Consider the following 14,813-nt stretch of genomic DNA (forward strand, 5'->3'; position numbering starts at 1 on the left):
TAGCAGCTCAGCAAGACCTTCCAGTATTCACAAGCACTAAACCTAAATAGGAAAAATAAAATATTAAAACTGGTATAATTTCTTATAACACATTTCCTAATTAGTGTAATACAACTAAATAATTTAGTCAATAATTTATAATTTAAAAACAATTAAAAAAAAAAAACTAAAAAGAGAAAAAAAAATTTAGTTCTTGACCACAAATGTCTTTTCATATTTTTGTTACTGGAAAAAAAAAACAAAAAAAAAACCCTCCTCCAATTTTAGCTATATGGGCACTATATGTATATAATATATTTATCATTTATAAAGCATTGTCTTAATGTCAGAATCTTAAGAAACGCTAAAGCTGCATATCATGCGGACCCAGCAGTGATCTTCCTATTCATCAGATTGGAAGCTAAAGAAATGACATGGTCTTCACACAAAATGGAATAGGTGCCAACTCAGAACCACTTTCAGAAGCATTGCCTATATACTGTACACATTGTTCACATGTCAATACCAATTACAAGCAGGTCAAGAGTTTTGTTATTACAATCAAATTTATTTCATCAACATGACATCAAACTTTGAACAAAACTTCATGTTAATAAATAATAACACCTTGGTGTAAGTAAAAATATGTGTATAAATCATGATTCAGTAGTTGAATGACAATTATTTGCTCATATTTTCTATGCAAACACTAACTAGGTTTAAACTAACAAGAATCAATGACCAAGTAAAACTGGGTTATAAGAAGAAAATGTTGAGGCTGTCGACTTACCGGGTATTTCGAAGTTAGCCATGAGTTTGGCACATCTTGCATGTAGATCAAGAGAAAAATGTTTACTAGAAAGTTATAGTTACTGAGATAAAATCTGCAAACCTAACTACACTCTTACAATGTTATTCACAGCAAAGAGTGCATCTATAATGTCATTCAAAGATGTTTTTTTAAATCAATAAATAGAACAAAACTTCTAAATCACATACACAGGAACAATTTCACTTTGATATCCTTCTAATCCCAGCCAAAATCTAAACCCAACTCTTAGTAATAATGTAAATGTGTGTCACAATTCTGCTATGCTTTGTAAAACTGAGATGTAATTTTTCACTATACGATAAGTTATTATTGTATAGTACAAACTTTAAAACAAAAATATTTCATGACATTCAACGTTACTAAATTTGTTAAAATATATACAGTGGAACTTCACTAATGCAATCACATTTCAAACTCCAAAGGGTGTGTTACTAGTGTGAAGTAATTGCTGTCTTGTACAATACTATTCAACAGTATAGAAACAGGAGTATGCTTTAAGCATTGTAGTAAATTAAAGAACTCAATGAACTAACTATTCAGTGGAGAGATTAAGCAGAAGTCATATAACCTTGTTACCTGCTCTTGCACCAATATTTACGGTGCACACTGGCACAAAATTCGCAATGGGTGAGACATTATTTTTTATGAAATGTAAATCCTGCAAAACTGAAGCGCATACTTATAAGGCACTTTTCTCGCTTTTTTTTCCCCTCTGTAATGAGGTAGTCGCCACTGAGGACTTTTGTAGTGTAGGAACTGAGGAAAGCAGACATTTTAGGGAAATTCCTAGGGATAGGGAGACTTGTTTGTGGAACTGCAGTGAGGCAGAAGATCTAGATCTATGTGAGGCAACACTGAGAAGTTGCGTTGCAGTTAGTGTAGTAATTGTGGAGGTGCATGAGTCCAAGACAAGTAGAAATAATGAACTGCAGATTAAATAGTAATGGCTGACTTGACCTCATGACTTAAAAAAAATAATTTTGAGTATGTATTTGTTTAATTGCCCTATTTTCACTATGAATACACATTCTCATCTTTGTTGACTTGCTTGCAATTCAAGTTACATAAATATGATTAGTATTATATAAAGTTAAGCAAAAAAAAAAATATGTCTATAGAAAACAATAACAATTAAATACATAAAAACTGACAGCCGTGTAAGTACATTCAACCTCAATGTAGCTTGTTTAACCGATCTAGATCTTTAGTTGCAAGCCACATGTAGATTTGAGTTTATTAAAAGCATACTTATAATAGGTCAAACTACTTTGAATTTCCATCTAAATAAAATAAATTCCACACACCCAAAGTTCCAGATATTTCTATTTAGAATGTCCCAACTTAATCCACCACAGCGAGACCCTATTATCTAAACAACACTGTATAACTAACAGGCTGTACATCAGTATAGAAAAGCTGATAAGAATAGCATATTACTTTCTCCGTGGTAAAGTCAAGACGCTAAAGTTCATCGGCAATAGCAGGTTAGAAGAAGATGTGAATAAGGAGTGAATGGAAGGAGCATTAAAGAATTACTTCAAAAAGATGTTTATCCATTTAAAAAAAATACTTGAAAACAAAAAACTTTTAAACATAGCCTTTGTGTTTCATCTCAGTGCCCAAGTAACAGATTGTTCTCAGGAGTTTTGACTACACAAGCTCAAAATGTGTTGGGAGCATTAAAAAGGATGAAGTCTAAAAAATTTTTGTTGACTCCTGGACTAAACAGTGAATTTAGTGAATGCAGTGAAGGCCCACTGTATATGTTAATATCTATATATAAACAGATCTCAGTAATAAAAAACAACTATTGTTATGTTTTGGTGCCAGAAGTGTTCAGTGATTCACTTGTATTACTGTTTAGAGTTTGTGCTTTGTCGTCTATTGCCTCTGCAAGCTTAGGAACACCTGGAACATGAATGAACCCTGGATGAGACTTTGCCATTTCTAACTGCTGCTGCACGGCTTTTCTCATGCTCGACGTCTTCATCATCTCGTCAGGTATGTACAAGTTAAATATCTTAAAGTGATTAAGAACATGTTCCACTTTGGCCAAGTCAAGTTTGTGTTCAGCGGCTATGCTGGATGCAGTGACCTGCTCAGGGTTAAGCCGATGCTGTCCCAGAAAGTTAAAAACTGTTCGAAGAGTGGCTTTGCCTTCTGGGATGAGATAATCAACATCCATCACACCTAGCTCTGAATCTTCAAAAGGATGTCTGGATATTGGAAGGGATTTTTTTTCAGTTGAAGGCTAGAGACAGAATGACCAAAAAACATTATTACAAAAATATTTTCACACAGAGTAAGAAAGTGTTTAGAAACATTTCAAAGTGTATAACAATAGAATCACCAACATTTGAAAGAGTGTCTCAATCACAATCATTTTAAAGTGTGTATTAGAATCAAAATCCTTTTAAAGTGTGCATCAATAGAATCAAAATCATTTTAAAGTGTGCATCAATAGAATCACAATCCTTTTAAAGAGTGTATCAATAGAATCACAATCATTTTAAAGAGTGTATTGATTGTTTAAAATCATTTATAAAGCAGTTTTTCCTCAAACTTTGTTTAGTGATAACTCTCACCCCAAAAAGCGTAATCTTGCACCCCCCCCCCTTAGTTGGCTAGGGGGTCTGAGAGAGTGCTGCACCTGCCCTAGTGGTATCCCTACCAGAAGCCTGACACCAAGCATTTTCCTGCATCCTGACCTTTCGAAATTCATTCTCCATGCAACTACAAGAAACTATTTCTCTTAAAAAGAATCAAATTAATTAAGAAAGAGTTGAAATGGCCTACACTGAAGTGTGAGAGATACTGGAGGCAATAGAGCATCCAATGTATGTTTATAATGGGCTTGGTATAAGATTATCCATGTGTTCAGCATGGCATCTTGTATAGCAGGCCCGTTTTGTTTACATAAAAGACATCTTAAGAATGATTGTGCAACACTTGGAAGAAATCTGACTGTTCTGATGTAAGAAAAACAAAGCTAGATTCTAGAATTGCATAAATACTGGGCTTTGTCTGGAAGGTGGGGTTGACTACGAAGATCTGATTTGTGAAATTGTGACCCCATAATATTTACATAAGATTTTTACTAACTATTAAATTTTTACTACCTTAACTATTTTAACCGTGAATAGACCTTGTTTTTAATGATTTAACTGCATAGAATTTAGCTCTTGTAAAGGAGAGTAATCTTTGAAGGATTAAGGGCACGACATGGCCTAAATTGTGCCGATGTGCCAAAAACGCAAAACTCACTCTAGAATTGCATTGACAACGACTTATTGAAATGTCTTCTTTTAAACTAGCTTTTTGAATTGATCTTATTCCAGACCCTCAATGAAAAACAGCTTGAAAGGTTCATACTTACAAGATGAAACAGAACTATGTCAATTACCTGAGCAATGGGATCTTTTGATTCCACAAAGACTTTCTTCAAGTTTTCATTTAACTGTTCATGCTTTACATCTTCCTTCTTGAACAGCTCTGGATTCTCTGTAGGAAAAGAACAACATTAAAACAGAGCAGAACAGTGATATTTTACCAACACAAGACTTTTGTAACCGGCAGACATCTAAGTATAAGTATTTTTTGCTCTAAATGAGTAGGGGACCTAAGAATGTTCCTTGACGTACACCTGAGTCTGAGTTTACTGTTCTTTGTGTGGATTTGGAGCCATTTATTATTAGATTTTTTTTTTTGGGGGGGGGGGGTGTGAAGACTGAGTAAAAAGTATGGACATTATGTTTAAAAGTGGTATATATGTGATGTCTATATGATGCTGCTACATAACAGACTTAACATATTATGTATAATCCAGCATATTATATGTTTTAGTATTTGTACAAGTTTATAGCTCTAGATATATATAGAAATCTACTTTAATCTATCTAGATTTCACAGGAGATGATTAACCTTTCATTGACAGTGTAGAGGTATAAATAATACAGGTTTGTATGTCCAAGATCAGATTAAAAAAAAATAGAGCTAATAAGGAAGTGACATTACTCTTATTTTTTCAGATTTAAAGTTTTTCTTTAGTTCTACTTTTAAAGAATTTTGGTTTTTAATAGTCTTAATAAATGTAGACTCTATATCTAGATTAGATAAAGATAAAATAAAAATTTATAGATATCTAGATGTCTCAATCTTAACTTATACTACATTTTCAAGCTTCATTTAAATTTACATCTACAATAGAGTTAATATCTAGACTCTAGAGACTAGACAAATTTAATAATATTATTACAAATAGATTATAATCTAGAATAATATACTAATTTGTCTGATTATCTATAAAATGATGATAAAAAATCTATTTAAAATCTATTTAATTTTAGTCTATTACTTTTACTATAACTATACTTAAGACTTAAATTAATAAATACTAGTCTATGTGTGACTATTAACTAATTAGATCTACTAATTTATTAAATTTTACACTATTACTATTAAGACAATTAACTTATAAGTATTAACTATAGTATAATTTAGTATTGACTATTAGTAATAATTAGTACTAGACTCTAGACTCTATTACCTATATTAATTATATCCACAGTCGTGTAGACTGACTAGACCTAGTCTCTAGCTTTTTGTGGCTTACCTTCTCTCACACGGGATAAAATTTTAACAGTTGTTGGATGTTTGGGAGCAGAGTGTGGTTCAGTTTTTCTTTTTTCAAGAACCTTGAAAGCACGGTTTTCGATATTGAAATTTCGAAAAGGACGCGCAATAACTGAGTAGATTTGTCCCATGTCTATTAAAATAAATGGATTCTAGATATATCTAGAATCTATATCTAAACTACAGTACTAGACTAATGCTAGTCTAGTCTTTAGGTTTAGATCTAGATCTAGAATAGCTCTGGATCAAGGCTCTTGATACTTGAAGTTGAATGTCAGTGTTGCTTACATCAATGTCATTCTTTGATTATAGAGTTACATCCCTTTATTATCCATGCATACGGAAATTCGACTTATAACAAAACATTATAGGATTAATTAGCTGTTTTTTCTCGAATAGTTGTCCAAATATTTGTTGCCAAAGAAAAACATTTTCAAAGCTTTTTAATTTTTTTTTTATGTCTTCTTTGTAATATTAATCTCTGGTTCTCTTTTTTCGGTGATATATTTGCACTCAAATCTTTCCAAGGTTCGATGGTCCCGGGTTCATACGCTGCCCGCTGCCATTCCCCGTCGTCCGGCGGGAGGTTGGGCTAAAATGTAAATTATCTTCAGCTCCGATTCTGAAGTAACATCCGAAACTTGTCAAACATTTTACAACAAACATTGATATATCGTAATTCAGTTTTTTTGTTTAGATAGGCCTACCCCCAACCATGTAGGCCTATAGGCTACTTTTAAAAATTGATTAGGCCTATATGTAACTTATTTCAAAATCTTTCAAAGACGTAGGAGGAGGGATAGATTAATATCTTATCTGGGCAGTGGTGTAGCTAGGGTCGGGGAGGAGGGGGGGGGAGAATTTGAAAATCCCCCCCGGGCCCCTACTTGACGGGGGCTCCAAATGAGTGTTGTTTTTTTCACATTAAATAATAAATATTATGCAAAATGCAGGGCCCCCAAAGAGGTCAAGCACCCCGGACCCTCAAATGATGGCAAATTCCTAGCTACGCCCCTGTATCTGGGTAGGCCTATCGGTCTCGATCTAGATCTACATTAATCTATAATTCACTAGCTAGATATGATTCGCGGGACTTCGTTTGTGTGTCACTGATCTAGCGCCATATGTTCCTTACATAGCAAACATAAAATATTATGAAAAAGGGTTTACCCAATTTGTTAAAAAGTTTTCGTTCTTTAATAGAGATAAATATATTTATTTACTTTTGGGCATTATAGTTGTGGAAGAGACATTTGACATACACTACGGCCTCCACCGTGATCTAAGGAACATTCATGACAAATTTGATCTAGATTGGTCAAGCGATTTTTATTTGGGACATACTTACATAGGCCCACATATTCTTTTTTGAAGTAACGTCTGTATTATATATGATAAGATAGCCTATACAGGCCTACTCCTTACACTGTGCTTTATATATTAGATTTATGATTTCTAGTTGTTGTTTTTTTTAACCCCATTCCTAAATTTATAGCTTATTTTTCTTTGTCACAATATTTGTTCTTTTCAAATTAAATATTGATTTTAACAGTTATTTTTCTTTTGCTTACTGACTTTATATAAAGGCCTGGTATAACGCCGAGCAAGATAAGGGCTAGTAAACTTTCTCCATTCTTCTCTGTCATTTGTCTTTGATAGAATTTCATTCTGATGTTCTTTCTGAAATTTTTGAAACCTGCCTTTTTACTTGCCTGGGTGGACCACTTCGGGGGCCGATTTTGAGTTTGTGTTTCTACACAAACTGTCTTTGTAACCTTGTTTATTTCTCCATTTCATTTGGGGCCAAAAAATTCACTTCGCTAAGGGCCTTTAATTATCTATGGCCGACTCTGACGACAGCATCACAAAAGTTGTATAGAGTCTTCACTATTAATTATAATACTGTATATTATTTAGTGTTTAAAACTCCATGTTATTATTGATATAAGTACGTAACGACAGGCCTTTTAAACAAACTCATGGACAACATGAATGTTATTAAACATAACAAACCTTTTTTAAATTTTTAAATCCGTTCCATCTTAATGAAGCTGATGGTGGACTATGATATCTAATTCTTGAAGTTTCTTGTAACGATTCATTACCGCACAATCAAATTCTATTAATTATAAGGCTTGTCTTCGAGTCCGAAGATGAATGAGAAATGCAGTATTTCCAGTGGCTGCGCAGCCCCAGCTGTGACCTACATATTTTGCCAAACCCAAGGCAAGCATAACCATTGCCCGCCGGTGGTCGATAAAGATTTTATTTTCGCCGTCTGCGTCTGTCCTAGGCAGCGGATTTTGTTAAGTTCTCAAATGTGTATCCCGCGGATTTTGCATACAGTCCAGCAAATGATTGTATAAAAGACGGTGCGCAAAAAGTTCATCTGCTGCTACTTATTCTTTCATCTCTTTACTGAATACAAAGAAACATTTGAGTCGAGTGCGGGACTTCCCGCTGAAGCAGTGTGCAAAATAAAAAGACGTAAGCCATATTTAATTTTAAGATGATTATATTTTGAAAAATTTTAACGGCAAAACCAGGCAGTTCTTTTTTCCCCAAAGGCCAAAGATATACATAAACAGTCCAATTTCTAGGAAAATCATTAAAGCAGTTTTCGAAATACCAGTACCCGTTCAGTGTCCACCCACCCATGAAGAGCTTTCAAGTCAATAAAAGGAATAATAAAAATAAGGAATACATTAACAAAACAAAATACAGTGTCTTCGTCTGTCAAGGAGTCTTCTTACATATTGCAGACATTTACTCACAAAAGAAGATAATTACGTCCTACGCGTTTCACCTGTCAATCTAGTCATGCAGTTATATACAAAGTCTTTCATCTTTTGTGGTTTTGACTGCTCGGCTTGACCTAGATCTGAACATCGATTCATCCCTAGGTTCCTGTTCATTCTGCAGATCAATAGAGCGAGTGGTCCGATTGTTGGCCTCAGAATTCTGAGTCGCGCCTAGCGTTGTACTGGGTGCACCAATGGTGCGGAGATGTCAGAATTGGTACATCCTTAGTTTCGGAAATGTCAGCATGGATGCACCCGTTAGTGTGGAGATTGTGTGCATCCATTGGTGTGGAGATGCTAAATGTTAGCACTGGATGCATCCATTGGTTTCGAGAGGTTAGCACTGGATGCATCCGTTAGTGTGGAGAGGTTAGCACTGGATGCACCCGTTAGTGTGGAGAGGTTAGCACTGGGTGCACCCGTTAGTGTGGAGATTGTGTGCATCCATTGGTGTGGAGATGCTAAATGTTAGCACTGGATGCATCCATTGGTTTGGAGAGGTTAGCACTGGATGCATCCGTTAGTGTGGAGAGGTTAGCACTGGATGCACCCGTTAGTGTGGAGATTGTGTGCATTCATTGGTGTGGAGATGCTAAATGTTAGCACTGGATGCATCCATTGGTTTGGAGAGGTTAGCACTGGATGCATCCGTTAGTGTGGAGAGGTTAGCACTGGATGCACCCGTTAGTGTGGAGATTGTGTGCATTCATTGGTGTGGAGATGCTAAATGTTAGCACTGGATGCACCCGTTAGTGTGGAGATTGTGTGCATCCATTGGTGTGGAGATGCTAAATGTTAGCACTGGATGCATCCATTGGTTTGGAGAGGTTAGCACTGGATGCATCCGTTAGTGTGGAGAGGTTAGCACTGGATGCACCCGTTAGTGTGGAGAGGTTAGCACTGGATGCATCCGTTAGTGTGGAGAGGTTAGCACTGGATGCACCCGTTAGTGTGGAGATTGTGTGCATCCATTGGTGTGGAGATGCTAAATGTTAGCACTGGATGCATCCATTGGTTTGGAGAGGTTAGCACTGGATGCATCCATTGGTTTGGAGAGGTTAGCACTGGATGCATCCATTGGTTTGGAGAGGTTAGCACTGGATGCATCCATTGGTTTGGAGAGGTTAGCACTGGATGCATCATTTGGTTTGGAGAGGTTAGCACTGGATGCATCCATTGGTTTGGAGAGGTTAGCACTGGATGCATCCATTGGTTTGGAGAGGTTAGCACTGGATGCATCCGTTAGTGTGGAGGTTGAGTGCATACATTGTTGTGGAAATGTCAGCTTGGATGAATCTTTTGATGTGGAGATGTCAGCTCTTGGTACACTGATTGATGTGGAGATGTCAACTCTTGGTACACTGATTGATGTGGAGATGTCAGCTCTTGGTACACTGATTGATGTGGAGATGTCAGCTCTTGGTACACTGATTGATGTGGAGATGTCAGCTCTTGGTACACTGATTGATGTGGAGATGTCAACTCTTGGTACACTGATTGATGTGGAGATGTCAACTCTTGGTACACTGATTGATGTGGAGATGTCAGCTCTTGGTACACTGATTGATGTGGAGATGTCACTCATATTGAGATAAAATATCATTTTTGGCCAGAATTAACTTTCAGAAGGGATTTTAAAGAAAGCTTTCGATTCCTGATTTTTTTTTTTACGGCTCTCCTGTTTCATTTCTGATTTTTTGGCATGAAATATTAGACCAACCATTTTGTATGGACATTATAGTCTCTATACTTGTAATAAATGCTACCATTACGGACAACGTTTTTTTACGGCAACAGATATCAGCTTTCATTCTTTAGGATATAGTTCACACAGCAACAGATATCAGCTTTCATACCTTTAGGATATAGTTCACACAGCAACAGATATCAGCTTTCAGGACATAGTTCACACAACAACAGATATCAGCTTTCAGGACATACTTCACACGACAACAGATATCAGCTTTCAGGACATAGTTGACACAACAACAAATATCAGCTTTCATACCTTTAGGATATAGTTCACACAGCAACAGATATCAGCTTTCAGGACATAGTTTACACGACAACAGATATCAGCTTTCAGGACATACTTCACACGACAACAGATATCAGCTTTCAGGACATACTTCACACATCAACAGATATCAGCTTTCATGACATAGTTTACACGACAACATATATCAGCTTTCAGGACATACTTCACACATCAACAGATATCAGCTTTCAGGACATAGTTTACACGACAACATATATCAGCTTTCAGGACATACTTCACACATCAACAGATATCAGCTTTCAGGACATACTTCACACGGCAACAGATATCAGCTTTCATTCAGGAAATAGTTCCCACGGCAACATAAGTCAACTTTCACGCCTTGACACTAGAACATTGTTTACACGACAACAGATATCAGCTTTCAGGACATACTTCGCACGGAGATAGTAAAAGTCTATCTGATAAAATGTTTAAACACGGTATTTCTCTCACACCCATTCTCGGATCAAACTTTGAACAATTATTCATTTGGCGCAGATAATACATGAATCATAAACTAGTTGGTCAATTAATTATTGGTTAATAATTTTTTTTGTTTGATACCAACAATGGAAATTAATCATTCAGTATTCACATATATAGTTATGTCCGGTTTTGTCCCCTTAAATAATTGTACACTTTATTTCTTCCACACCCATTCTCGGATCAAGCTGAAACTTTAAACCATTATTTGGTGTATCAAAGAAAACACGAATCAATTAAACAAAAAAAAAAAAAAAAACTAATGGACCTCATTCTCCAATCGTAAATAAACACATTTAGCTTCGTTATAATATAGATAAAACAAGGAAAAATACGTATCACGTGACAGCCTTTATCCATTACATAATTTGTATAGAAGAAATATAGAATCACGTGGCTAAATGTTGTTTGTTTACGATTGGTGAATGAGGTCCATTATTCAATTAATTATTGTTAATTAATTCTTTTGTTTGATTTCAAAAAAAGGGAAATAACTTCTACATTCTTGAATGGTATAGTTTTTTTTTTTCATTATTTCCTACGCTTATTATCATTCCATGGCATCCACAAGAAGCTTCTTAGCGTATAACAACTACTATTATTGCTTCTAGTGGTTACTGATAGTTTCAATCGCTATATGCATACTTAAGGGAGGCAACTCAAGGAGGCAGGGATGTTTATTCACAGGACATCACAAATTCATTATAACAACATCTATCTCTAGCACAGTCTTTTCACTTCGGCTCTAGACTTGGGCGACAATCGTTCCTCTCCTTCCCAATGTTATGTTGACATCCTTCTCAGTTTGGTTTCTAGAAGTGCGCACCTTCTAGCACTAGCCTGGATGGCGGTGCGCATGGCAGAGTTATAACAATACTAAGGACAGCTAGTCTTTCTTTTGTAACCTTTGCAGATCTGGTTTCAGTGTCCACCATAGACTAATTGACAATTTGTTTAAATTTAAGAAAGGGCTTCATTTATGAACAGACATCTTAAACGTTATCAAATGTGCCCCAAAAAAAAAAAGTTTTTAAACACAACATTCCAAGTTGGCATCATCTTTCTAAAAATAATAAACAACTACGATAGCTTTAAATGACAAAATTGTTCAATTTTAGGACCGAATATTTTAAAACATTTTGTATGCACTTTAAAATGTACCAAACACTAATTTAAAAAAAAAAAAAGAAAAACAACAACAACAAAAAAACACAAAAAAGAAAAACATGTATTATCCGGAACTAATTGCACTCCCACTGTTCTATATTTAGCAGTAGAGATAATGATTGTCAGACTTTGACTTTAAATGTTTATGAAAAAAAAAATTAATTGTCGAGACATTAAAGCAGTTGGAAAAATAGATAGATAGATCGATAGATACATAGATAGATAGATAGATAGATAGATCGATAGATAGATAGATAGATAGATAGATAGATAGATAGATAGATAGATAGATCGATAGATAGATAGATAGATAGATAGATAGATAGATAGATAGATAAATAGATAGATAAATAGATAGATAGATAGATAGATAGATAGATAGATAGATCGATAGATAGATAGATAGATAGATAAATAGATAGATAGATAGATAGATCGATAGATAGATAGATAGATAGATAGATAGATAGATAAATAGATAGATAAATAGATAGATAGATCGATAGATAGATAGATAGATAGATAGATAGATAAATAGATAGATAGATAGATAGATAGATAGATAGATCGATAGATAGATAGATAGATAGATAGATAGATAGATAGATAAATAGATAGATAAATAGATAGATAGATAGATAGATAGATAGATAGATAGATCGATAGATACATAGATAGATAGATAGATAGATAGATCGATAGATAGATAGATAGATAGATAGATAAATAGATAGATAGATAGATAGATAGATAGATAGATAGATAGATAGATAGATAGATAGATAGATAGATAGATAAATAAATAGATAGATAGATAGATAGATAGATAGATAAATAGATAGATAGATAGATAGATAGATAGATCGATAGATAGATAGATAGATCGATAGATAGATAGATAGATAGATAGATAGATAGATAGATTGATAGATAGATAGATAGATAGATAGATAGATAGATAAATAGATAGATAGATAGATAGATAAATAGATAGATAGATAGATAGATAAATAGATAGATAGATAGATCGATAGATAGATAGATAGATAGATAGATCGATAGATAGATAGATAGATAGATAGATAGATAGATTGATAGATAGATAGATAGATAGATAGATCGATAGATAGATAGATAGATAGAATAGATAGATAGATAGATAGATAGATAGATAGATAGATTGATAGATAGATAGATAGATAAATAGATAGATAGATAGATAGATAAATAGATAGATAGATAGATAGATAGATAGATAAATAGATAGATAGATAGATAGATAGATAGATAAATAGATAGATAGATAGATAGATAGATAGATAGATCGATAGATAGATAGATAGATAGATAGATAGATAGATAGATAAATAGATAGATAGATAGATCGATAGATAGATAGATAGATAGATAGATAGATAGATAGATAAATAGATAGATAGATAGATAGATAGATAGATAGATAGATAGATAGATAGATAGATAGATAGATAGATAGATAGATAGATAGATAGATAGATAGATAGATAAATAGATAGATAGATAGATAGATAGATAGATAGATAGATAAATAGATAGATAGATAGATAGATAAATAGATAGATAGATAGATAAATAGAGAAATAGATAGATAGATAGATAGATAAATAGATAGATAGATAGATCGATAGATCGATAGATAGATAGATAGATAGATAGATAAATAGATAGATAGATAGATAGATAGATAGATAAATAGATAGATAGATAGATAGATAGATAGATAGATAGATAAATAGATAGATAGATAGATAGATAGATAGATAGATAGATAGATAGATAAATAGATAGATAGATAGATAGATAGATAGATAGATAGATAGATAGATAAATAGATAGATAGATAGATAAATAAATAGATAGATAGATAGATAGATAGATAAATAGATAAATAGATAGATCGATAGATAGATAGATAGATAGATAAATAGATAGATAGATAGATAGATAGATAGATAAATAGATAGATAGATAGATAGATAGATAGATAGATAAATAGATAAATAGATAGATAGATAGATAGATAGATAAATAGATAAATAGATAGATAGATAGATAGATAGATAGATAAATAGATAAATAGATAGATAGATAGATATATAAATAGATAGATAGATAGATAGATAAATAGATAAATAGATAGATAGATAGATAGATAGATAAATAGATAGATAGATAGATAGATAGATAGATAGATAGATAGATAAATAGATAAATAGATAAATAGATAGATAGATAGATAGATAGATAGATAAATAGATAAATAGATAGATAGATAAATAGATAAATAGATAGATAAATAGATAGACAGATAGATAGATAGATAGATAGATAAATAGATAAATAGATAGATAGATAGATAGATAGATACATAGATAGATACATAGATTGATTGATTGATTGATATAGAGACAGACAGACAGATATATAGATAGATAGAGAAAGACAGATAGACAGACAGACAGACAGACAGACAGACAGATAGATAGATAGATAGATAGATAGATAGATAGATAGATAGATAAATAGATAGATAGATAGATAGATAGATAGATAGATAGATAAATAGATAGATAGATAAATAGATAAATAGATACATAGATAGATAGATAGATAGATAGATACATAGATACATAGATTGATTGATTGATTGATATAGAGACAGACAGACAGATATATAGATAGATGGATAGATAGAGATAGACAGATAGACAGACAGACAGACAGACCGATAGATAGATAGATAGATAGATAGATAGATAGATAGATAGATAGATAGATAGATAGATAGATAGATAGATAGATAGATAGATAGATGGATAGACAGACATACAGATAGATA

The 14,813-nt window shown here is 33.4% G+C and overlaps 1 protein-coding gene across 1 annotated transcript; it reads right to left on the reverse strand.

The window, feature by feature from the left end:
* Positions 1-524: 524 nt before the first annotated feature.
* LOC106056587 (protein NDUFAF4 homolog) lies at positions 525-5,749 on the reverse strand. Its single transcript, XM_013213402.2, has 3 exons — positions 5,424-5,749; positions 4,215-4,312; positions 525-3,062 (listed from the first exon to the last, which is right to left on the reverse strand). The coding sequence occupies exons 1-3, from the start codon at positions 5,572-5,574 to the stop codon at positions 2,625-2,627; spliced, it is 687 nt and encodes a 228-aa protein (XP_013068856.2). The 5' UTR covers positions 5,575-5,749; the 3' UTR covers positions 525-2,624.
* Between the last annotated feature and the right edge of the window lie 9,064 nt (positions 5,750-14,813).

Source organism: Biomphalaria glabrata, chromosome 6 (assembly GCF_947242115.1).
Source record: "Biomphalaria glabrata chromosome 6, xgBioGlab47.1, whole genome shotgun sequence".
Lineage (NCBI taxonomy): Eukaryota > Metazoa > Mollusca > Gastropoda > Planorbidae > Biomphalaria > Biomphalaria glabrata.

Excerpts from the sequence above, each read along its gene's own strand:
- LOC106056587 (XM_013213402.2), bottom strand. The coding sequence starts at position 5,574 with ATGGGACAAATCTACTCAGTTATTGCGCGTCCTTTTCGAAATTTCAAT. Across the intron at positions 4,313-5,423 it reads TTTATCCCGTGTGAGAGAAG|AGAATCCAGAGCTGTTCAAG; the intron begins GTAAGCCACAAA and ends CTTTTCCTACAG. Across the intron at positions 3,063-4,214 it reads CAAAAGATCCCATTGCTCAG|CCTTCAACTGAAAAAAAATC; the intron begins GTAATTGACATA and ends TTCTGTCTCTAG.